General features: G+C 48.6%; 1 protein-coding gene across 4 annotated transcripts in view; it reads left to right on the top strand.

The window, feature by feature from the left end:
* ZFHX3 (zinc finger homeobox 3) overlaps nt 1-25,470 on the top strand; it is a 508,991-nt gene that overhangs the window by 432,660 nt on the left and 50,861 nt on the right. For all 4 annotated transcript variants that reach the window (XM_052686500.1, XM_052686501.1, XM_052686502.1 and 1 more), the window contains one exon: nt 10,936-11,167. In XM_052686500.1, coding sequence (XP_052542460.1) covers nt 10,936-11,167 — 232 coding nt within the window. The remainder of the gene's footprint in view (nt 1-10,935; nt 11,168-25,470) is intronic.

Here is a 25,470-nt window from a genome sequence, read left to right as displayed (position 1 = left end):
GTCTCCTCTAGGTCCCCCTGTAGAAGTATATGACAATTGAATTAATCTTTAGATACACATAGGACTTTAATACACGAATCAGCGTTATTGTTGCACTGAAAGAAAGCACTGTATACAAACTCAGGAAGCTTACAGCTCAACTGTAAATATGCTCTAGCATAGAGATTTCTTTTTTTTTTTTTTTTTCTGTGCTCTCCTTGGCCTCAAAGTGATTCTCAATGGAGGGTGACAGGAAGGGGGGGGCAGGAAGTATTTCAGGCTGTCTCTTCTATTTCAGGTGCAGTTTCCCATTTGCGTGGTGCTCAGAGGGTTGTGCTGGCAGTGCAGCTGAGTCCATCAGCATCCACAGGCAGCTCTCAAGCTCTGTACAATCACACTCACTGTGATTTTTCTGATAGTGAAGTGCAGGTCACTTAGAATCCTTGGAGTTGGAAGGGACCTCTGAAGGCCATCTATTCCAACTCGTGTGCTATGAACAGGGACACCACAGCCACCTCAGGTTGCCCAGGGTCTGATCCAGCCTCGCCTCGAAAGTCTTCAGGGATGAGGTGTCAATCTCAATACTAGGGAACCTGTTCCAGAGCCTCACTGCCCTTGCTGTACAAATTTAGTTTCTGCCGTTCTATTAAGGATGATGTCTTGCATGGGTGTCAGATGGAGGGATCAAAAACCAGACAATCTTTGCTGATGTTTTCCACTGAGGGGCTTGAAAAAGTCTGCAGCAAGGAAGTGAGGCTGGGCCAGCCCCAGCTTCCCAGGATGTCTGAGGCCACATTTGCACTTACTGTACCAGCATCTGTGGGTTATGGAAAGAAATTACCTCTGTTCTTGGCAATCCTACAGGCTGACAGCCTGATATGGCAAAATCAACCCATGCATAGATCCAGGCTGCTTTGGGGATGTGTGTATAACACAAGCTAAGCAGATCTGCTGCTGTGAATTGTGGGCCACTGACATGTCCTTTCTGTGGAATCTGGGCCTGAGAATGTGTGTCAGGAACCATTGCCTGTTCAAGGCTGAAGAGCTCTTCCAGTTAAATGTGGGAGAGGCTGCAGCTGGGAGGCTGGGCGCCAGCAGCCCCTGGGGGCCTTCCTTGCAGAGTGATTGCTTGGTGGTGTGGGGTATGGAGCAATTGCCTCAATTTATTTACACAATTCTTAAGGCACATTTAGTGTCCATTCAGTTCATGGAAGTTCTCACAACCATCTTTAACATAGAATGTATCATACATCAGGTTGCCTTAGTTCAGCCCTTCCTTTGTGTGCAGGCATTATGCTAGTTCTTAATTATAAGTACTTCCATACATATTTTTCCAGTAGGATTCTTGCCTTATTCTGTGAATGAGTAATTATTCCATTTCTTTTTATCTTCGTCTTTCATTGCATTGCCCCAGGCTTTGTCTAATACAATCCAAAGCTTTCGCTGAATGAAGAATTATTTATTTTCTCATGGGCATTTCTGTGGTGTTCTGTGTTCTGTTTGTGTGTTTCACAGCCACTTAATGAACTTACCTTCACAGTGCTTGTCTGAAATCAAATGATGCTCCTATCCTTGTGTTGGATATACAGAAGCGCTGGATCTGCATCAAAGGCTGTGATTTTAGATGCCCAGCTTGGTGCCCAGCCATGCAGGCTGTACCTCAGAAGAAGGGCTGCTCTACTGGGGTGTCTTCACTGATTTTTTTATTTTTAATCTCTCCCTACCAGTTTTCACTTCCCATCCAAGGCCCAGCTCCAATCTCTTGGAATTACAATACGTTTCCTCTTCCTGCTTCCATTTTGTTGGACTCATTTGGTGCGCTTTCCTTTGGGCACGTGCCTTTACACCATCGCAGTTACACACCTGCATTGCCACCAGCTTTCCTTTCACCATACTAACTTCCAGTGTGCCCCAGAGTGCAGGCAGTGCGTTGTCCAGGACTGTCCTGAGCTGATCTGTGTGGCCATTGTGACTGGGGCGCTGAGAAAGGAGGTGTACGCTGTGTGGGATGCTGGAGGAGAGAATTAAGCAGGAGGTGGTAATGATCCTCACGACTTTGAGCAGATGGTGTTTGGGAAGGGCTGATGGCTCTGTGTCCCAGGCTTATGTGTTGCTGTGCTGGGGATGCTGTGACGAGGCAGAAGGATGGGCGTTCGCCGGCCCGGGTTGCACTTAGAGCTCCGGTTAGTTGGAAAAAAGTGGGAAGTGTTTCTCTGGGAGCGCTGGCAGTAAAGGGTGAGCTTGGTCTGTTCCTACGTGCATCCTGGCTGGCCTGTGTTAAGGGAGCTCGTGTCACCCATCTTTGGTATTGATATTCTTTGATTTATGGAGAGGATTAAAAAATTGTCTAGTGTGTTGTTGTTGTTATTGTATGGTTATCTGTTGGGATTCAGTGTGGTATGTTGCTGTAGGAAGTTATAAAGAAACTATATGAAAACAAGGAAATCTTCAGTCTATCATAACGCTTCTAACTTCTCTAGAGATAAATGAAACAATAAATACAGGGCGAGGGGAGCTGATCTATGTCTGTAGTATTTTATTAAATAACGTTAAGTTAGTGTGGTTTTCTGTGGCTGGTTCAATTTCCCACATGGTTTTTGGAGCATTATTACAATGGTCCCTTTGCTGTGTTTAGGTCCACAGGAGCACTGCATGCTGCCAGCATCGCCTTCCCTGTGGGGCAGCCCTGCAGCAGTGTGAGCACACGGTGGTCGTGATGCACTGTGGGCAACAGGAGCTGAACCACAACTTGAAAGGGCCGTGGAGGACTGCCTGGGGACTGTCCCACCTCCACCCTCCTGCATGCTGATGCCCGGCTGCTCAGTGAAGGGAGCAAGTTGTCAGCATGGCTTTGTCCTCGGCACGAGTCCCTCACAGCTGCCTGGCGCGCTGTGCCTCGGCTGTGGGCAGCGGTGCAGGGCACTGAATGCTCTGTGGCCTCTTCCTTCAGAGAAACACAGCTGAGATGGCAGAACTGTATGGAGTTGTCAGAGGAGTTGAGGTGGTGGATCGCAGCCCTGAGGGAGGAATACCTGGAGCTGTGCTATCCGTGGTGAAGGTGGGGTCTGAGCCCTGCGGGGGAGCGAGGAGTGTTCCTGCTACTAAAGGAGTATTGAGTGCAGAAAGTAAGGAGGAAGAAGAGTGCACCTGCTGCAGGAGGGGCTGGGACTGAAAGGGGACGTGTAAGCTGCAGCTTGTTCTTAAGAATAACGTGTGGGCTCTGATTTGTTCTGGAATTCCTTTTAATAACTAATTATACCTCAAAGTAAAGAAGTAATGAATTATGAAAATGTATTGACTTCAGAGTTTTCGTTGAAAAATCAGGTACACAACTGGAGCAAGCAGCATCAGAGCAAGAGCTGATGCAGGAGTGATGTGGTTTTTGGCTTAGAGAGAAATCTGAAGTGCCAAGTGAAGTTAAAGCGTAAGTTCCACATTCAATTAATGTTATTTCAATTTAAGTGATGGCTTCACTTCCAAAAGGTGTAAAATGGCATTTTCACAGGCATTAGTTTATTTCTTATCTCAAAGCAGTCTCCGCACACACAGAAGGGGATTCATTCAGTAGTTCCGTCTCTGTGGCAGCTCTCCCAGCCCAGTGCTGTGTTTGCTGTGCTGCAGGACCTCCTCTGCCATCCCGCTGAGGGTAACGCGTGGCCGGGCCTGGTGCTGCAGGAGGAAGTAATGCATCACCTGTGTGGATTGTCCCACTTGTTCTGTGTTAAGGAAAGCCTTCTTCATTCGCTCAGCAGCCACGTAATTGCAATGTGGGCAACAGATTTTTATCCTGCTGACTATTCAATTTCCTCCCAGCCCTTTTTATTATGTAATTTGCCATTTTCAGTGCTTTTCCATATTCACAGGCTGCTCTAGTTCACCTGTGTGTTCACAGCTTAACAACTTGCCCTGAAGTCATTATTTTAAAGTACGCATACAAAGTATGTTACAGAAAAGCTGTTGGTAGTGGGATCTTTGAGGCTGTGTTTGGTTAGCGCCTTGTCTTCGTGTTCAGCTGTTCTGCTGCTGCTTTTCCTGAGGCCTGGAGAGGAGCAGCTTCCGGAGTTCCTCTGCTCTTGGCTGTCCAAGAGCTCAGAGTTAGAAAAGCTCTGACGAGAAGACTGGCCTGCCTTTAGTGATAGGATTCTGTCGCGCCGAACATTTTGTTGCTGTTTCTATCCTACTATCTCCAAACCACTGCACTGCTATGCAGGAAGAGCCAAGTGATGTGTAGCTGATGTCATTTCCCTCATTTGTAGCAGAGTAGACTTCATGGGAAGGTTTTGGGGTTCTTGTTTGTCAGAGGGACGCAGTGAGCAGCAGCAAATCCCTGTGCAGCCCCCTGGGAGCAGCAGGGCTGGGCCAGAGCAGGAGCGCAGGTTGAGGGCAGCACTTTCCAGAACAGCTGATAGGAAATGTACTCTCAGCTGTGCTTTGTTTTTTATCACTATAATTAGTGAGATCGATACGTGCACTCCTCTGCTCATCTCCACATATAGCAGTGCTTTTGCTGGTGCCTCCCTGGGGAGAGCTGTGAAGATTTCAGGGGTCTGGAAAATTCTCAAAAGTTGCAGCTGTCCGAGAGATGTGGTGGTTGCTGCTCCAGCAGTGCAACAGCGGAGGAAAGGAAGTTCCATGGCAGTGAGCAGCCGATGGGCTGCTCTCTATTCTCCCTTTTGAGCCCAGTGGGTGTGTGGTGTGCTGTCCAGCTGTACAGGGATGGATACATGTGCTACCAGAACAAAGTAACACAGATGCAGAATGGCGTCTTTGTGACCCCGCTGCCCTCCAGTCTCCTCTCCTCCCAGCAGCTTTATGGCTGACATGCAGTGCTGTGAGCACAGCTCAACCTGCAGACCTGTTCTTCAGGCGTGCAGGGAATTTCTTAGCAAAGCTGTTGGGCTTCCACCGGTCCTTCGCAGATTTTCATCTTCTGGGATCTGCGAAGGAATGATTAATTAGCGCTTTCAAGTCTGTTGCACAATTAAAAAGGTGTGTGTGTGTGGCAGAGAGCTTACTTTCAACCTTTTCTGGCGCTTGTTTTCTGCTAATCTGTGTCATTTTTTGTCTACCGACCCTGGGGGACTGTGAATATGAGGAGACCTGCTCATCACAGCCCGCATTAACAATGTCCTTGTTAAGAGCTGGTGGGCTCAGCAGGGCCCTGTGCAGAAGTTGGCTGCCGGAGCAGAGCGAAGCGGGGGCTGTGCCTCCCTCTGGGCTTTAGCCCCTCCTCATTAAGCAAGTCCGGCCTATTGATTGGGAGCTTGTGTTTGGAAGAGTCTTACTTACTCCATGCATTATCTTGACAGATTGATCAGACCTGATTGAGAACCTCTTAAAGGAACGAACAGCTGTAATGGGGAAGTTGGACTCTGTCATCCGTTAGGATGATTCTGGGAGCGAGAAGAACGAGGCTGACATCTTGGAGCAATTGTATTTACAATTAACATGGCTGAAAACGATTGCCTCTATTGATCCCCCCTTCCTGCAATTACAGCCCCATTGTTTACATTCCAGCACTTCGGTTATAAAAAGGAAATTCAATAATTATTGCATTATTTAAAGTTAAAGTGCCACAGAGTTTGCTGGCTACGCTTGCTGGTTGATTTAACGTTCAGTAAAATCCATGCTGAGCTCTCCATCTTTAGGCTGAGCAATATTTGGCTTTTAATGAGGCTTCAAGGGCTGGCGGAGCAAACGCAGGGTGCTGCTGGCTGGCCTTGGGGCTGCTGGGGGAACCCCACAGTGTTGTGAGGTAGCTGGTGCCAGCCTCGTGCCTGTGTCCCTGCCCAGACCCAGGGCGTAGCTCCTGTCCTTCGGGGGTGCTCAGCTGTCTCTGGGGGATACTGACAGTTGTTCTGCCTTGCACAATACGTCTGACTTTGCCCTAAGTGTGCCAGGTCTCTGCTGAGCTGCCCTGCGCACTGCTGCTGGGATCCTCTGCGAGGAAAGGGGCTTGATGTTTCTGAATGTGAAAATACGTATTCAGAGGGTGGAGTGTAGGGACTGGCTCTTACCCGGGGCTCATAGCAGTGCCCCTAGAGCCTTGCTGTGTGATTCAGGGCCTTGCGTCAAGTATGTCAGCTTCTTTGGCAGGAGAGAGTTCTGCATTTCCAGCCTTCTGAGAAGAAAAACAAAGAAAGAAACCAAAAATCAAATCAACATCCAGATTTGTTGCGCAGAATCTCCTTGTTTTCATCTGGTAGTGGTGTTTATAGGGGCTTGGATGATACCAAGGAGCCTTTGTGGTGGGTGGCGATGCTCGCTGTGAGGCCATCCAGGTTGCCTCAGCTGCAGTGCAGAGGCATGTGGCCATCGGCAGGCTGCTGGGGGGGGCTGTTACGTAAGGAGCTGAGGAGGCTGCAAGGAGCCAAAGGTTTTGTAACATTACTTCTTCAGAAGCAGTAAACAACTGCAGGACATTGGAATACAGAGGAGCAGAAGTTCGTCTTTTGAACCTGCCGTATGGACAATCGATTTTCTCCTCCTTTCACAACATCTGGGCTGGGGCGGTTGCGGTACTGCAGCCCTTCCAGCACCCGCGCGTCCTCCCAGCGGCTGCAGGAAATTCCAACCAGGCCCACAGGTGTGAAAGGAGAGCAAGATGGATGGGTAGCCCTGACTTTTACGGAGTACTTGGAACGGATCAGGATCAGGCAGCTGCTTCCACCTGACTTTCATTAAATATTCAAATTCCTCTCTTCTAGGAATGCGTGATTTATCTCATGTGGCAGATTGGAGGCGTGGGGAGGCAGCAGACACTGCTGAGGTCTGCTGCGGGTCTGGTTCCTCTCCATGAGAACTTGCAGCCTCACCTCCAGCTCTCTGGGACCATGTCATCCTGGGCACAGCTCTTGCTGGCATGAGGCACTTCATTCCGAGCCCTGCTAATTACCTGTGTCTGTCTTCACACTGAGGAAGTCTGCCCCTTGGCATCCTCCTCTTCTGAGGATGTGCTGATGTGCCTCCAGCAGCTCCTCCTGGGCATGGCTGTGTTCTGGCATTGGCTTTCAGAGAACCAGATGTGGTTTGATGCTGGGCGCCATCCCTGCTGTGCTGCCATGAGTCTGTATGCCTCGAGGCTGCTGTGGGTCAGCAGGGCCGTGCTGGCCAGGGACTGCGCTGTGCACAGGAGGAGGTCAGGGTGGTGCTCCTTTCAAGCATAAGATGGTTCAAAGTGGTTATTGCACATCCTCAGTGAACTAGGGGTGCAGTTCAGATATATGTCTGACCCACTGAACATAGCAAATAGATTTTGGGAAACACCTTTCATCCCTTCCACCAACAGAGCACTGTAACAAGCGACATTACTGCGGGGATTGAGCTCGTGCTGTATGGAACCTAACACCAAGAGGTCTCGAGCAGACCGAGGTTTGATTTCTGTTTAAAATATGAAAGTTTTTAGAGATTGCATGAAATGTTAAACATTGCCTACCAAAACACCAGTGAAGTTGCTGGGCAGAGAGTGTATCGCTGGTGTTGCGGTGGCCGCATGAATTCTCTGTTTTTATTAAAACAGTCTAATCTCTGAAAAATTAGGCCACATACATGGCATGGGGATGAGCAGCACTGCCTGCAGCCAGACAGATTAATACAGCTGTTTAATTAAGTTCCACGATTATTGAAAAATATGGTGGGTGCGGCAGTGCTGGATGGGGAAAAGACGGATGATAAAATAAACAGTTTGGAGACGTGTGGGATGGGGGTGGAGAGAGAGAAAAATGGGTATAACGTCATTCCTTAGTTTGTTTAAAAGTTACATTTCCACAGTCATATGGTGTACTGTGCTGTTACTTATTAGCAGAAACCATCTCCCAGCCAGGCTGGGTCAGGGGAGGCGCGGCAGTCCCACACAGCACTGCTCGGTGCCCAGCTCGTGGCCGTGCTCTGATCCCTGTCTGTGCCATCCCACCGCATGCTCCCCTGTGTGAGGAGCACTGCTGGGGGCTGTGTGCCCTGCGGAGCCCTGCAGGGATGGCTGTGTTGGCCCGTGGGCACGCTGCCTTTCTCTGCTGCCAATTCAAACTGTTTCTACACTCAGATCCTCCTAATTGTGCTGATTCTTTCAAGCTAAACGCAGAACGTAACAAGGGTGGAGTGGTTCTATGGTATTTCCTTACCTGGTCTGAAACACTGACCTGGTGCTTTTTTGGGGCAGGGCTGGAGCCATCCTGGCTGGCATAGGCATGGCAGCTGGTGAGTGGCTCTGCCATGGAATTAACCCAAATACTGCTACCCAGGTGAGAAACAGAATGAGATGTTCTGGGCGCTGCTGGGTGCCAGCATTCCCACCGTGTGCTGGGAGCTCAGCTTAGGCTGTGCGATGCAGCTCTGCCAGGCAGGGATCGTCCTGGCTCTCACTGCACGCAGGCCTTCACAGCAGTGTGTCCGAGGAGGTAGTTGATGTTGGCAGGAAATTACCGATCTTTCTTTCCATAACTGGTGGGGAGTGGGTACTCCAGAGAGCAAGATCTGTGGTAAAGCTCAGGGGGAAGCTGTGATGGCCGGTGAGATTGATGGGATATTTGAACAACATCCTTTGCCGTGAGAGAACAAGCGTTCCTCATATGGAAGATGGGCCAGGTTTGGTGTGATCTGTGTGCAGGGAAAGGTGTTATGAGCTGTATGGTGGTGTGCAGTGGTTTGTGTACGTACAGAAACAGCTCCTGTCCCCTGGGGAAACGTTACTTGTGAGTCGTATGGTTTCCATCAGAGCGTTCCTCTGTCTGTCTCTGATTTAAAGTGGAGCTTTGACTAAAGCTGATCAATATTTTGCATGCCATGCATGAAGAACCAGATGTTGGAAGTTTCCTATCGTTGAAAGGGAGGGAGGTGAACACCCTGCTCAGACTTGCAGAAATCAATGTTCTCTGACAGAAGTCAGTTGGTTTTCCTAGGAACGATGTATTTCTTTGATTTTCAAGTTGATTTGTCTTCTTACAGAGTTCTAGTTTAATATTTTCAGTGTTTTCTGTGATACGAATAGATGAGAAAGATTCACGTTATGATGGGCAGTAACTGCACTTAACATCTGGTGTCCCATCATTTCCAGTAACTCAGCTCCTTCCTTTTGTGCCTTGTCTCATTCTGGCCTCTGCTGCAAGACAGATGCGAACCACAGAGGAAGATATCACAAGGTGGTGGTGGTGGTGGTTGGGGCATCTTCACACTGCAGGGATTTTGGCAGTTCAGGCTGCGCTCCTGGTTCCCACAGAGCCACATCCTTGATGCGTCCTTGAACCCATGACCAGATGGTTCTGTGATTGCTTACTTGGGATTTCTGTGCCATCTTGCCGAAGATCCATTTCTGAGCTCTTTGACACCTGCTGGCCCCAAATGAGGTGTTTGTAGGACAGGTTGTGTCCCTGATGCATTTCTGCCTCAGCTTCCTCCTTCAGCTCAGTGCAGGAGGGCAGGAGGAGGTTTTACTGCAGAAATGGGATGGAAGCAGAGCAGAGCGGGGCTGGTTGAGCAGGGCTGTGCACGGCTTTGGTGGCTGCTTCACTAACCTTCGTTTTTCATGTCTTAAGCCGTTGCTCTTTTTCTGGCTCAGGAAGAGGGTAATGCATGCAAACAATAGGAATAAGGGGAGGAATAAGTTCTTATGAGGGAAAACAGCAAAAAAATCTTCTGAGGGCACCAGTGGGATTAGTGCCCTGGTGGATTCTTCAAATATTACAGTGAATTTAATTAAATACATCGTGATCCCAAAAGAGGCTAGTCTAATTAGCCAGATCTAGAATACATTTATTCTCTTCTCTTGCACTCCCAATAAGAAGCCTCAGCATCAGCTCCTATCCTATTTTTAATCATTCCTAGACTCAGAGGGCTCTCCTTCCTCCGTGTTAGCTAAGCACACAGAGCTGGGTAATATGTCTTTAATCTTATCTGAGCTGTAACTGAGATAATGCCAGTCAGAATTTTTACCAGAAGGTCCTGGCTGCACGTAGACAATATTTTTGATTGACAAAAAAAATTTTGATTGATCATATCCAGGTTGACCAGCTTATGGGCATGTGGTGAGGAAAGGTTCCATGAGGTGACACAGAAGCCAAACATGGGCTCTTGGGGCTGGACGGTCAGAGCTGGCGTGGATTGCCGCTTAGCTGTAACGTAGGTCTGTGCTGGAAGCACCAAGCAGCCTTCAGCCAGAGCCTCCCGTGCCTTCGGTAGCTGTTTTTCCTATGCTTGTGACGAGCCCTTGCTGCAGGAGCGGGGAATATTACAGAATCTCTGGGGATGGCCGCTGCCCCAACCGAGTGAGGGAGGCCGCGCTGCACACCGGCATGCCTGCAGGCAGGGAGCTCCTCTATGGTTGTAAGAGACAATTGCTGCCTCCCCGGGGTCTGCAACGTGGAATAGGCATTCCCTCCTCTAGTACGGTCCCAGTGCGGACGTCTCTGCTAAGCAATTGATGGATTTTTGCCAAGCAATCAAAGTATACTTTCAGATTGGCTGCATTGTGTGACAGCACAGCATCAGGGGCTGACAGGTGTTCTCCTTTGCCAGCCCTGCTGCTGACAGCCAGCGGCGTGCTGCCCCTCTGCCAGCACTGCTTCCAGGGCCCTGGGGTGGCACCTGAGCAGAGCACGGTGTGCTGGGGGGACGGTGTTCTCATGAGGGTGTATCTGTTTGACGTGAAATTGGGTGCCCCCCAGCTTTAAATGTGAAGGAGTTAGTTATGTTTGTGTTGTAAATAGTTCTTAATGTTGGATCTGGTATTTTCTTTCACTGAAGTTGATCCTACCCATCTTTTTCATTTCATCGTGCTATGTTTTCCTCACTTTTTAATCTGAAGAGCATGTGGTATCTTGAGAGTGAACAGTCCTGGTCGTTGTGTTTCTTTCTGAAAAAGTGGATTCTTACCTAATTCCCATGTGGCTCTTTTAGCAGTTTGCAGTGAAGAGAATGGAGATGGTGCACAGAATTCACATCTCTCTGCTTTGTTCTTCACAGCACCTTCAGCATCACGAGAGCGGGGTTGAGGGTGAAAGCTGCTATTACCACTGTGTCCTCTGTAACTACTCCACCAAGGCCAAGCTGAACCTCATCCAGCACGTGCGCTCCATGAAGCACCAGCGGAGTGAGAGCCTCCGCAAGCTGCAGCGTCTGCAGAAGGGTCTCCCTGAAGAAGAGGAAGACCTGGGACAGATCTTCACCATCCGCAAGTGTCCGGCTGCCGATGTGGGTGAGTGCTGCTTCTCTTGCATGAGCAGCCTCAGGCTGTTGCTTGTGTGCAGCGCGGTTTGACTTGCAGCATTAGGGCCAACTGCGGTGTTTCTTGGCAAGTGCGGTGATTCCCTTCTTTTTCTTTCCTGCTGTGGGGATGATGCCTGTTGTTTGTGAATAATAAGTATGGAATGTGACAGGACCGCTGTTGTACTCGTGGTGTCACAGATAGCTCTGCCTCACAGGGCTTATGGTTGTGGCCCTAAAGTTATGCATGTGCTTCCTTTCATACTCATAAGTGATTCTCTCAGTTCCAGTAGGACTAAATGCAGCTTTGATGTAGAGAGCTGTGTATGTTCGGGTTAGAGTCTTAAGCGGTGAAGTTTTGATTGTCTAAACGTTTGGGCAACTGTAGCAGATCAGCCTACTCTACTTTCTGTAGATGTTTCTCGTGTCAAATGATGTCTTGAGCACCACTGCCTTCTTCTTGTCTGACTGGTTTGTTGATTTTAGCATGGCAGTCACTTCAGACCTGGAGAAAGATGTGGCTGAGGATTAGGCAGGAGAATGGAAAGATGTGCTTGCCAGTTATCCACATCTCCTCTTGACAAGTGAGCAAAGCGAATGGCACGGGGCAAGCATTTCCTTGTGCAAAAGGTGAAGGGAAGGGATTGCAACCATGAATCTTGCAACAGAAATTCCCTAAAGGAGCCAGCAAGTGTGACCAAAACAAAAATTGTACTTTATTTAATCATTTAAAAGTTTTGAAAGCTTTTTTTATGTTAGGAAAAAAATGAAATCTCGTGAAGGCCTGTTTGAAGGGAGGAGGAGAGCTCACCCAAGAAGGCTGCTGTGTGTGCTGCCAGGTGTGATGCCTGAGCTGCAGGCACGCACATGGGTGGAGGTCATCATGCCAACCTCTGAGCTGCAGCCAGAGCTTTCATCCACGGCTGCTGTGGAAGTAGCTGAGTCTCCCAGAGCAATGCTCTGCGGAGCTGATTTTCTGCAATGAACAGCCATAGGGAGAGGCAGGGAAGAGTGATTGGAGCTTAAAGCTGCTGAGAAAGGAAAGCAGCTGGAGGAGAACACCTGCGGGTCTTAGAAATGCCCCTTGAATTAACACTTGGGTTGCTTTGCTGGTAAGCCTGTTGGTAGGAATGATCTGAAACAATTGCAAAACAGACACAAAGTAAACCAGGAAATTTTTTATTAGGAATTAAACCACATTGTCTGGAAAAAAGTGCCCCATCAGTGACTGTGGAGGCCCAGCAGAGTCGCAGGCGTGCACTGTGCCTTCCCAAAGGTCACAGTGACAGGGACAGCGTGCTGTCCTGGAGGGGACAGGAGCTCTGAGAGCAATTCTGCCTCTCCTCTCCATGATGCTCCGCTCTGAAATAACATTCCGATTCTGAAAGGACGTGTTGACCACAGTTGTACGGTTTGTGAGTTTTCTTAAAAGCAAAAAGAGCAACATCTGTGACACACAGAACAGTCTTGAAACTTTGTTTGCTTTTTACTTCAGAAGTATCTCTTTGCGCATCTGCCAGGATTATGGTATTGCAGGTAGCAAGTACAGAAACTCACCAGCTACAAAGGAAAAGGTTTTGTCAACCACTTAAAAAAAGGTAATTCCTTAAAACTAAAAATCTTAATTAATCGCTGAGGGGAAATCTCACGGGTGAGGCCGGCCCCGTGCGGTGCAGCACCTGGCTTCCCAGAGCTGCCTCGTCCCATGCTCCCTCTTTGTGCACAAAGGCTCTGCTCTGAGCAGGACAACCTCTCCTTTGTTCTCCAAACTTTCAGACTCTCGGTGCTGTGAGGTGCTGCTGTTGCACATTTCGCTGCCTGCTGCTCTGCTGCAGCTCTGTGCTACAGTGCTGTGTGGCAGGGCCAGGTGTGTCCCAGGGCCCACTGAGGCCTCTGCTTTGTCTCGGGTCCGAGATCCACCTGCCCTCATCCGCCGTGCTCCCGCATGGGTTCCATGCATGGGTTCTGTGCAGCCCTGGGCCCAGTGCCGTGGTTCTGCTTACCGCGCACTTTACGGTTCTGCCTGTTGTACGGCGTGGTGCTGTCTCTGCTGTATCCCTCTCATGTTGTTTGTCCTCCTTTCTGTGAGCTAGGCAGACCTTCCTTGCTGCTCTGTGATGAGAAGTCTCTTGTGATAACTGATAACACGAGAAAATCTTTCCTGTGTTTCAGACGCCTTGAGTAGAAAGTGCTTTTCTGATCTGTGACACTTCTCTGGCAGCGGGGCCCACAGGGACAGTGACTTTTTGCTGATGTGCTGCATTACAAGTGCACTGGTTTGTTTTGATGCCTGCTATTACTCCCTGGTAATCATTGCTGTGATTCTCTCTCCTCTTCTGGTTAATTATATTTGTTTAGAATTCGGTTTCCTTACAAATACAATATTGGCTTTCATTTTCTCCAGAGTGAGTCCCCTTTTGTTACCACTGCTCTTTCTGCAGACTCTTAAAACCTTTTTTAATCCTCACCCTCTTCCACCTTCGGCAAAAATTCAGGAGGGAGCCCAGTCCCAGCCCATGCCACCGAGGCTCTGCAGCGTCCCTTCCTGCAGAGCTGCGTGCTCAGGCAGGAGCAGCTCCATCTCAGTGCCGGCACCACTCCTCACCCCACTCCTGCAACCACACTGCCCCACTGTGCCTGGAGGAGTGGGGGTGTGTGGGTGGTGGGGGTCCAGTGCTGCTAATGAGGTACAGCCCTGGCACAGTGTGTGTCAAGGTGAGGAGCTGCCCTCCTGCTGCAGCCACAGTTGCACTTTCTGATCTGGAGACTTCTGTGACTTTGCTAGAATTGCTTCAAGGTTCTTTACCTCTTTTTTTTTTTTTTTTTTTTTTGTTCCCTAAACTCTTCCAGCTTTTGCTAGTGTTTTCATCTCTTAACTTTGCATAAATCTGTTGGTTAGAGCAATAAAAGATAGCTCAGCCCTTTTGCTGTACCTTTGTTAAACAGGATGTGTGCACCATGTACATGGAGTCACGTTGTTCCCCTCTGTCCTCCAGTGCTTTGTAGCAGGGAGAAGGTGCCAGGGTTCAGTGTGTGTCCGTGTGTACTTAACTCGCTGCTGTGTGCAAGCATGTGGGAAAAAGCATTGCTGTCTCTGGGGTGGTATGTAGATATTTGCTTGTGTAGAAGCATCTCAATCTGTTGGAAGAGAATGTCTGATCATACCTTAATTAGTCCTCTAACAATCTACAAAGGTCAGTGCCAATTGCCTGTTCATTTACATTTGTAATTGTGATGATTCTTGATTGCACATTAGTTGCAACTCATTCCCTCCCACCCCTCAGAAAACACATGCAGCAGCCTAAGAGCAGCCTGCAGATACAAGGACCTTTGTGTCTGCTTGTGCCAGCAGCACAGCCCTCACTGAAACTTTTGTGTCTTTTATGGCAAAGAAGCTACACTCAACTTCCAGTAAAGGGATGGTGAAGTCATTGTCGGGGAAATTATATGGACATCAAGCAAGAAATTCAGTCCTCCTTGAGCTGGATAATTAAAGACAATTAAACTTTTCTGCTTGCTCTGAGAAGTGTGCTAATTGCACAGGAGGAGGGAGGTGGGCCCAGCCTGGACGTTCAGTGCTTTTGTTGATCAGAGAGCACAGCTTTAGGAGGAGGGAGTTTATTTTCTTCTGTGGGGTATTTTTGGACTGTTGCTGTAGTATCCAGGATGCTGCCACTGCAGATGTCAGCCTCTTGCTGCAGAGGCATCTGTATAATGTTACCCATAAGCTAATTGATTTTTAATGATGGGGGGTTAGGAAAAAACAGTAATAAAAACCGAAAGCTTCTCAAGATGTTGGGATGGATGCACTTAGGACTCATTAGATAATGATAGAAATGAAAGAATGAAGGGAACCCACACCAAATTTTCAATGAGGCTATGCAGGAGTTTCCTTCTAGAAGGCAGTGAGTGCAGGCAGCCCGTTCTGTAACGCAGGCTGTGGGAGCGGGATGCCGTGGGACGCAGCCCACTGCTTGCCTGTAGCATTGCTCTTTGCTGTGGGATGTGCGTTTGTTACGGACACAGTAGCTGAGCCTGTTTCTCTTAGGGTGAGTGGCGATTGTAATTAATGTTTCCTCCTTTACCTATTGCTCCTGACCTTCAGGTGCGCTCCTTTCTTCTTTTCCGAGGAAGTCTGAGTACCGTAATATGGACATAATCTATGTGATTGCTGAGAATACTTAGGAAAAAAAAAGTCAAGCGTGGTGATCTTAGGGTTGTGCTTGAGGCCAGTGCAGAGCTTCTGAAGTCATGTTATATTCCAGTGGAAAAGCTGCCATCTCAGCTCAGCAATGTGAGTCATCCTATAGACTATCTTGCATAGCTAGCAAACGAAAGAATAACTTCTCTTCAGTGGGGCTTTAGTTGCTTTTTCCTAGCTCTGTGTACTTCTGGAGAGCCCCTTTGTCCTGCCGGACACAGGAGTGTTCCCCTATGACCAAACTAAGCCAGCCAGTAATACCACTTCTTGTTCTGAAAAAATTTTTATGTGTTTTGTAGAGCAAAGGGATGCTCTGCTGAGAACCAGCCCCCTGTGCTTGATGTACTATTTCAGCAGTTCTCCTAATCTCTGCCAAATCCTGAGCAGCCATCCTCTTCCAACACACAAGGTCATTGTTAGGGGTCCTTGCATGTGAAGTCTGAGGGCAGGCTCTCTGGAAGCAGTTGCTGAACTCAGCCAAGTGCAGTCAAAGAACGCTTTGTTTGGGCAGGGAAGGAGCCGGAGCTCAGTGTCAGCAGGAGGATCGCTGCCTTTGCGTCCTCCCTTGCCCATCCTGGCCTCAGCGGAGCATCCAGCACTGTGCAGCGCACAGTGAGGACTGGCTGCTCTGATCAGATTGAATAAGCTATCTGCATGAATACCTTTACTGTAAAACTGTTCTGGTAGAAATCTGCTCTGTTCCCAGAGCTCCTGGAAGAACGGAGTACTCCATTGCAGCAGCTCTCCCCCTTTTGCCCTGTGAGCAGAGGTGAGCGCGCTGTCCCTCCACGTGTTGCTCACATGTTCAGCCTTCTGAAGGACTGCGAGCCTGAAATCAGGATGTGAGTTTCTAATGAAACCAAGTATGTAAACAAATATAGCTAAAACTGTTGCCAGATGAGAAAATCCCTTGTGGTTTAAAATAGTGGTTACCAAACTCAGCTTGGTTTCATCTGTGGTGGCTGCAGACAGCTGCGTGCTTATGTTGCTTGCACCTCTGTTTTCACTCTGAGTCATATGAAACACTTTGCTATTGTTCCTCTTTCCTAAAAGCAGTTTCCGTAGCTGCACCAGGGCAATGGAGGCATCACTGCTAGGGAAAAGTGATGGTAAATGAGAATGCAAGCAAATTCCCATGGGATCTGGAGCAGATCTGTTTGTGAAATACTCAGGATGCAGTTTGCAGTATGAAGAGGCTTCTCTTAGATCTATTTAGTAGAAGGGAATCTTGACGTTGGACACATTTGTCAATATAAATCTGTGACTTTGCAAGTCTCACAGTGGGTTACCCTTCCCTTGAGGCCAGAGGTGCTGCACTCTCAGTTTCCTTCTCTCCAATCCAACCTCTCCAGTTCGTCCCTTCCTGTGGTGGCTGTGCTCTGGACTTAGGAATGGTGATCAGGACATCTGTAAAATTAAGTGACGCAAATGGTGTAGAAAGGGGAAGGAAACTTTCAGGGAGAGGAGCTGTCCTGTTACTTTTCAGCCTTGCAGAGTGGCAGCCATGAAGGCACTTCTCATTCACAGTCATCAAGCACGAAGTAATTATTAATGTGTTGTTTCAACAGGGATGCCAGAAGCTCCTTTGGAGTGTATGTTACATGATTGCAGTCTCCATACTTCCAGTGAACTTAAAAACTTTTAAAATTAAGATTGGTAATGCCAAATAATATTCCTCTCTGCTTGAAATAACTCAAGTTTATTAATATGTGATGCCCTCTACTCAGTCATTGCTAATGCTGGAGAAATGCATGTTACTGCTCCTTCTGATTGAGGTAATGGAGGGTTTCACAAAGCAATAAGATTTTTATAAGGCTCTCTCTACTTTTTCATGGGACATAATTGCACACAGCAATTAAAAACTTCCCAAAGCAGATTACTTGTACAGTGCCAAAGTACAGTGTGCAGGATTTGTACTGCAGAGCCCGCACAGAGAGGAGCAGCTCCTGTCAGGTTGGAACACCTGCGTGGTGCAGCTCTTCAAGACAGGGAAGCAGCCCTCGCCGAGGGAAGATACAAGGTGTATTTTGAGGAATAAGCAGAAGATTTCCCACCTGCTACAAGAAGATCCCCAAAAGAATCTTTGCATGCCACCTCTTCCCACTACTTTTGTCTCTGATAATCAGATGGTCCTCTGCCTCATGCTGCTGCTGGTTGTCCCCTCCTCCTCCAAACTGGATTCCTTCCTCTGGTGTTGAACAGCTAACCTCGTTTCACAGGCTTCCCCTTGCCATTTCCAGGCGTGTCCTTGATTGACACATTTAATAATCTACCAACCAGAATGACAATCTGAGCTCCCGTGTGCAAACATCAAATGCTGCCCAGCTTCATTAGCTTCTCCAGGGCTTTTTGCCTCTCCCTCTCTTCCTGCAACCCAATATTGTGTTTTTCCAATATGTTATCTGCAAACCCCTGAAGGCAGCAGCCTGCTTAGTTGTTTCTGAAGTGTTGCATGTAAATGCAACCAAATCATCGGTGTGTAAATTGTCAGAGAGGCGCGGTGCAGCAGCCCGCTCTCAGCAGGTCCTTGGGAGTGGGCCAGAAGGGCCGCGGGCCCAGCGTTGTGCGCGCAGCTCTGCGGGCTCTGTCCTGCGGCGCAGGGTGTGCAGCAGCTTTGTTGTCTGAAGAGGAAATCCGTGCCTGTCGTCTGGTCCTCAGACGTAGGGAGTGAGATGAGCTGTTGTCCTGTTTTGAGAAAACATTCACCCGCCGTGCAATAACATACGTGAAATAGCAACAAAGAGGGAAAACAGCTCATGGCGATATGTGGGTTAAGCTGATTAAACTTGCAGGTCCCTTTTGCTGAAGCATTTCTGATCTCTGCGCCAACCCCACCAAATGCCCCCACATGCAGGATTATCATCTTGTTTTCCAAGATTTCATGTCATGTGTGCTCATTTAAAACAGGAGGGCAGCTTGTTGCTTTCCTCTGTTGTTCTGCTGAACCCTGGAATTTTTTCATTTTTCGTGTGGATTGAATGCCTTAAGGAACTTCTACCTTTCCAGCAAGTTCCTAATGGGAGCTGCAGTGTTTCTGCCCTAGGTCTCTCCTCTGGAGGATGTGTTCAGAGCCTGAGTAGGTAGCAAGCTCTCTTCTTTACAGACGGATGCAGAGGCAGGTGGAAACTTCTGTTTTAGTTTCACGTTTTTTTCACGGTTCTCAAGATTAAAAAGATAAACCACTTGCATCAAGAGGTTGGGGTTGCCGTTGATGGTTCTTTTGGAAGGCTGCTGATGAGAAGATAAAGCCACATAATTTAAGAAGGTCCGTCTCTTCGGAAGCTGGAGGGACTTCTCTGTCTTGGAGTCATTCCCTAGCGTTGTTTGCAGCTATTCTTCCTTGCGTGTGTTCCCTTGTCCAAACTTTGCAGAACACTATCCCTGTCTCAGTGGCATCTTTCTGTCTTTGTGCTTATAGGACACCATGGGACAGTCGAGCTCTGGTCTGGCTTCAAAGAACTCAGGGATAAAGTTTGTTCCCCTTTAATATCTGGCTGAAACATATTTCCTTTGTTACTTATTTTTTGGGTTGGTTTTGAGTTTGCAGTAGAAAGTGGTTGTGTCCTAGCTCTGTTTTGGCCAACCAGCAGCGTATAGATAATCTCTAAAGGATATGAAAGGTTTAATCATTTTAATTTTGTTTTTATTAAAGTTTATCGTGACTTTTTCATGTGCCCCTGGTAATGCGTGGCGGGGGGGTGACAGAGATCCACACAAAGCCCCGAGCATTCGCTTAATGAAACTCTAATGGGAGGCGCCTGGTGGGAAGGAAGTGGTTAGATAGCAGGGCTGGGGAAGGCAGACCAAAGGCATGCTGTAATATCACTGAAACGTGGCAGGAATCTCATAAACTCCCCATCTAGCTCCAGCAGACACTTGTCATTGGGAGCTCATGGCTTTCATTAAGCAGAAAGAGAGGAAGCTCTGATGGCCGACTTGTTCCAGAATGTTTTTCTTGTTCGGTTGCATCTTAAAGCTCTTTCCACTTCAAAAAAGTACAGGGAAAAACACCAGATGCCATAGCAAAGCACTGGGAAGATCTTGGTCCCTCTCCTACTCTATGTTTTTATCCCCATCAAAACAAAGTCTGGAGTCAGACTGAACCGAGTTGTCAGCAGCCTCCCCGCTGCATTCAGACCCACTGCTCTTTCCTTTGGGACAGGAAAGTTGTGTGCTGTACCTATCCCTCACTCTTGGTACTGATTTTGGTCATCAAAATCTCTGCTGCTGGTGCCAGCTGCACTTTCTGCTCCTGTCCCCTTTTTCTCTCTTCTTACTCTCACTTTCAGAATAGGGAACTTCCAGAGGACTTCAGGTGGTTCTTGCAGTGGTGCAGTCTTGAATTCAAGACCGAAGGACCTCTGTGAGGCCATGGAAGCACTGCTGAATGCTGAATGGTGGTAGATATGCTGCTGAGTCTCTGGATGTATTGGAGAAGGGTTAGATGTCAGCATGGGCAGCACAAGGTTCATCTTAGCAGCGTATTCAGCTCATGTTTGAAGTCTGCTCCACACATCCGTGCTGGTTCTGTTCTGCCCCTCACTTCACCCAGCAGGGCGCCTGAGCTGCTGCTACTATGTTCTCATTGCAAGGAGAAAAGTTGCAAAAGTTTGGATACAGATAGGAACTGTTCCAGCAGACTGTGTTCTCCTGTCAACCCTAATTCACGACTATCCTTTCCACAATATTGCATGGGAGCAATTCTTCTCCAGTGCCTTTCCTAGAGGTTTGGCTGCTTGTAGCCGTTGTTGCACTTGCTGTTGTCTGCCTACATCACCAGGCTCCAAATTAAATACACCTGAGGTGAACAAGCCTTCTTCTGTGTTAACAGATTAATGAGTTCGGGGTTACCTCACTTGGATGCTTTTGTTGGTGCATTAACTCTGAGCCTTTCCTCCTGTTCTGCTGTTGACCTGAGCCGCGGGGGCCGGAGATCCAGACCAGAAAAGTGCTGATTCCTTGATTCCTTCTTTGCTGCTAATTTGCCTGGTGACACGTTAGGTGGGGATGGTGGCAGAAAGAAAAAATCTTAGTCATGTTCAGCTGGACAGAGGCTTCGTGCTCAGGAGAACAAGGAACTCGCCCACAAGCAAACGGTGGATGGGAGTGAGGAGAGGCAGTGCTCCGCTCCCCTGATGGCACAGCTGTGCCCACGGCAGTGGCTGGGCCAGGCTCCCTGCTGCCTCACAGCCATGCAGTGCCATGCAGGGGTGTGCTGGGCTGCACCAAGGAAGGTGGGAAATGGGAGCAGGACCCCCACGTGGCAGGTGGTGCCCCAGGGTTTGCTGCAGCTGACAGCATGGAGTCTCGCTGAATGACTGCTGGCAGGCGTGGGAGCACGGTGCTGTGCTGTCTCATCTGCTCTCAGTCGTACAGGCTCTCACCAAAGGAGAGTCAGAGGCTGTTTCCCCTGGATGAGGTTTGCCTTGGCTGCATGCTCACGGTTTGTGTCACAGCAGCACCCCGTGAAGGTGGCACTTTCCACCGCTCAGCTGTTTCCTGCCCATCTGCACGCACTGTCAGCAGTGAGCCTTTCTGGCTGAGCGCTGCGATGGGCCATAAAAATGGAAGTTGTTCTTGAAGCCAGACACTGTGTCCAGACTTGTAACCGTGTTCTGAGACTGCTGCTGTTCTTTGCTCTTCAGGATCAGGAACAGGACTGGAACTTTTGTGATGGCACCCAAAAACATTGCCAGTGCCAGCAACATACTGCAGTTTCCTTGTTGGAGGAAGCATTCACAGGGCGCTGGGAAGCGATGGGCAGGAGCTTGCCAGCTCAGGGGGGCTGGACCTGATTCTGGAAGTCTCCCTCAGTAACTGGTAGCTCATAGGGACCGGTTTGGCAGGATGCTGCTAGGCAGAAACGCCAAGTTGTGTTCCTTCTCCATTTTCATTGAGATGTAGGAAGAACAGGGAAAGAGGATGTGATGGTTGGTGTTTCTTCAGAGCTGTGTACACAAGGCTGGCTGCAATCTCCCTCAGTATAGCTGTAATTCTGTATCTTTTCATAAGTCCTTTTTCTTGAAAAAAATGTGCACTTTTAAAATAAACTGACGTCTTTTATATAGAAAAGATCACCTGAACCAATGTAAACAGAGCTGTCTCTGAGTCTGACTGGGGCACTACCAGGTTTTGCTGGCCCATGACAGCGCGTGTTGGAGAAAGCAAATCTATGCTTCCTGCAGAAGATAAAACTGTGTGATTAGGATGGGTGCACAGGGTGCTTTCATGGCATTGTTTCTGTTCATCACACAGTAGAGCTGCACTGGATTTCTGGTCTCCAGCTCCATCTTTTCATCACAGTGGAAACTACAGGGCAGGATCCCTTCATTCCTCTTCCTGTAGTGCATTTACACCACTGCTTGGAACAGAACCTTCCTATGGGTTTTTCACAAGACAGAGTTGCATTGGCTTCTTGCTGCAGAGGGAACTCGTGTCCAGATGTTCAATGCAAACAGTGACAGACAGGTCACCAGTGACCTCTGGGCCTTGGATTGGCAAGGGTACTAAGCAGCCATTAGCACTGCATTAGTATTGTGATGTTTTAAAGATTTTTTGCTAAGAAACTAAAAAGATATTGCTGATTTGTTTTAGCAGTTCTCAGTTCTAAAAAGCTGGAACTGAGACTCCAGAAAGCTGCACAGCAGCACAGTGCTGACATGAACTGGTAGAAGTACATCGCTTCCACATTCAGACTTTCACTGATGGAACAAGAAGAGTATCTGCATACTCTTTGATGTGGTTGAGAAAGTGAATTCCTTCAACTTGGTTGTTAGAAGAGAGAGGTTGAGTCTTTTTTACTGGACTGTCCTTTAGATCTTCAGGGACACACAAGTGTCCTTTAAGTGCCCAATATGCGAGGAAAGTCCTCCCAGTCCAACCGTTTCTACTTTTAACCAGCAGGCTTCTGTCGCAGCTGGTCAGGCAAAGCCTTTCCCAGGCAGAAAGAGGTGGTAAGGAGCTTTTCCAGTCCTTGCAGTCCTAGACCCATGGCATCGACACGCTCATGTGCCACCCTGTTTGGAAGGTGAACTTTAAACTTGTTGCTATTACACATGAGGCTGTGGATTGCGGCATAGGTTTCATTTTTCTATACAAAAGAATCATCTATGAAGGCCAACACAAGTCCACTGTGTCATGGTGAGCACTGGAAGAGAACATCCTCCGCTTTTTCCCTCCTAACAAGGAGTATTCCTGCAGAGCATCAATTCCTCTCCCTTCTGCCTTCTGAAAGCAACAGGTCTGGTGGTCTTTATCTAGCTGACAAGACGCCAGAGAGTGCCTGATAAAAATGAAGAAGTGCTTTGAGATCTTTGTTCGTATGAAGCATCGTGAACATGGAAGATACTCTCATGCTGCAGCTCATTTATTAGGAGTATAGATTTAATTGCAAGAGATACGGAGTTTGCTTTCTGAAATTGATTTTGTTCTTCTTTAAGAGCCATAGGCAAAATGAGATTGTGTACCTTATCAGCGGGGTGATTTGTGAATGGAGGTTTCACAGCAGCCAGCACACGTCTGGAAGTAATGACTGGCCCAAACTGCTCCAACGTACCCAGCGCTGTTACACATACTTTGACTTGCATGTCAGAGGCACAGTCTCCTATGCACTTGCTAGCAGCCTTTCATTTGCTTTCTTATCCTTCTGTAAGGCCTGTTGAACCTCTGGTTAAAAAGTCCCCCAAACTGGAGCTACTGTGATTGTTTTTTTTCCACCAAGAGCTTGAAATTGCTTAATAACATGTGTGGCAACACCAGTGTCAAGCTGCAGCTGATTCAGAAGGGAGTCTGGGGACCTGTAAACAAGTAAGAAGCTCCCTCAGAGAAGGGTCTCTTACTTATTCCTGTCGGCACCATCTTGATGCTGCTGCCATGCATTCTTGGTTTTGATCTCCATGATTGCTTAGGCTATGCGTTTCAAAGGTTAATTGGAAGTTGTATGAGAAAGCATTATCTGTATTTGCTCCAAATTTGAATTTTTTTTTCTGTTCATTGTCAGTTCTCCAGAGGCTGGAGGATGAGAAGAACAGTATTGGTTCCGTTCCTTTGAACCTTGGTCGCTGTTGTCAAGGCTGTCTGATTTTCTTTGCAGACCAAGCAGCTCTAATCTTCTTTTCTGTGTAGACAGCGCTTCATACCCTCTCCTCCTTTCATTCATCAGAAGCCACTTCATGAAGTAAACATTCAGTGTTTCTGTCCCATTCCATGTGTCCTAACGTGTTTCTTACACACATGCTGTTTCAGGTGTGGGCTCCTTCACTCTGCTTGCAGGGTTCCCTGGCCCCTTCCTGTGCATAGTGTGCTGCTGAGACCCCCCAAATGCCTGAGCCAGGCCCGCGGTGGGACTCCTTGCCTTAAAGCTCTGAGCCACCAAATTTTGCCTGCCACAGTGTGTGGGGCCCTGCTGTTGTGCAGTGCTGGGCACAGATGACAGAGTGGCCCTGGACAGAAAGTGGGGATGGACTCAACGTGACTTCAGAGCGTCTTTCTTTGCTTTTCTGATTGCCGGCATTCATGCGGAGTGGGAGCTGCCGCTCCTTTTCTGGGAACTACTCTCTCTCATTTGGTTACCAATTAAGCTGGAGCATTTTGGCCTTTTCCATCCTCCTTTTTATTGTTAGGAAGGGTGAATTAGGGCTTGGTGTTTAGGATTGTTCTCTGGCCTCCGCTGCTACTTTGCTGCCTCCTTTGTGGCAAAACAATGGCATTAATTTTGGCTTTTGCAGCAGGCGGGCAATCTGGCAGCGCACAGTGCCTGTCCGTTCCACTTCACTTGTGCAGCCACCTCTCCTTTCCACATCACCTACTCACTTTTCTCCTTTCTTTTCCTCCCTCCCCTTTTGTGTGTGTGGTGCGGAGGATCGCTCAGGGTTTATTCTGCTCCAGTCCTGGTGGGGTTGGAGGTTGCAGCTGAGGGAGCTGCGTGCCGGGCTGAGGCCATCCTGCGCCAATGGGCCGCGGTGCTGAAAGAGGACGGAGGAAATTTCACCAGGATGGCCAGGGTCTCTGCAGAGCACCAGGAGCAGGAAAATGCTGAAGAGGCAGGAAGCACCTGCACATCTCATAGGTGCTTTCTGAATGGCACTGTGAGGCTTTGTAGCGTCCCTCATTGGACACAGTGCTTCATGTCCTGCAGAGCTGGGTGCTGCTGGGGAGAAACACTGAGAGCCAGGGCTGAGGACATCCACTTGTAGCCCCTGCAGGGAACTCATAGCCAGTAAGACGCGTGTTGGGCACTGTCAGAGGGAATGTTACTCTTAATGGTGCCACGTGCCATTGTTTGTTTTTTTTTCCCCTCTGTAATATTGCATGAAAGGAAAAGCAGTGTTAGAAATTGAGTGGAAGAATACAGTGATTTAAAAAAAAAAAAAAAAAAAAGGATGGTCCTGGAAGGACCAAGCTGATGGGCTCCTCGCAGTGGGCTTGCCAGGGCCCCGTGCTGGGAGGAGGAATCTGGTGCTGGGCAGAGGGGCTGGAGCAGCTGCAGAGCACTGGGCCTGTGGGGCTGCGCTCGCTTCTGAGAATGCCTCAAAGTCAGCACTGTGGAACAGGGACCTCATGCGTGGCAGTACCCCAACTCCTGGGCTCCTGCTGGGGCTGGGCCGTAGCTTACAGGCACATGGTGACCCCTTGGCAATGAGGTCTGAATCCCTTTTTGTTTTCTGTTAAATAATGTAAGAGGGAATACAGGGGTTGGAAGTTGCCCAGAGTCTGTTGTTAGGATGACTTGCAGCTGTGCTCCTGGCTCCATGGGGCAGCGGTACCAGCTCCAGTGAGAACAGGGGGACTTTGTGCACAGCCCGGCCCCGGCACACGCTGTGCTCACGTTAGTGCAGCGACAGGAATGCTCTGCAGGTCCCTTGGCTGCCTTTGGAAGAGCTGGTTCAGGGCTCGGCTCTCTCCCTCTATTCCCTGAGGTTTTTGCACAAGGGGACTCTCGCCTGTGAGTCTGGCACCAGGTCTGGAGCCCTTGAGGTTTCTTCAGCTCTGAAGGAATGTGGCAGGCCAGGTGCGACCTGGCACCCAGCGCTCGTCCTTGCCTTCCAGAAGGCAGCAGCCAACTGCATAAGTGGAGCGCACACAGTCAACAGTTT

Source organism: Tympanuchus pallidicinctus, unplaced genomic scaffold (genome assembly GCF_026119805.1).
Source record: "Tympanuchus pallidicinctus isolate F22 unplaced genomic scaffold, pur_lepc_1.0 scaffold22, whole genome shotgun sequence".
Taxonomy (NCBI): Eukaryota; Metazoa; Chordata; class Aves; order Galliformes; family Phasianidae; genus Tympanuchus; species Tympanuchus pallidicinctus.
The sequence above is the reverse complement of the archived record's forward strand: the minus strand, read 5'-3'. Positions and strand labels throughout refer to the sequence as shown.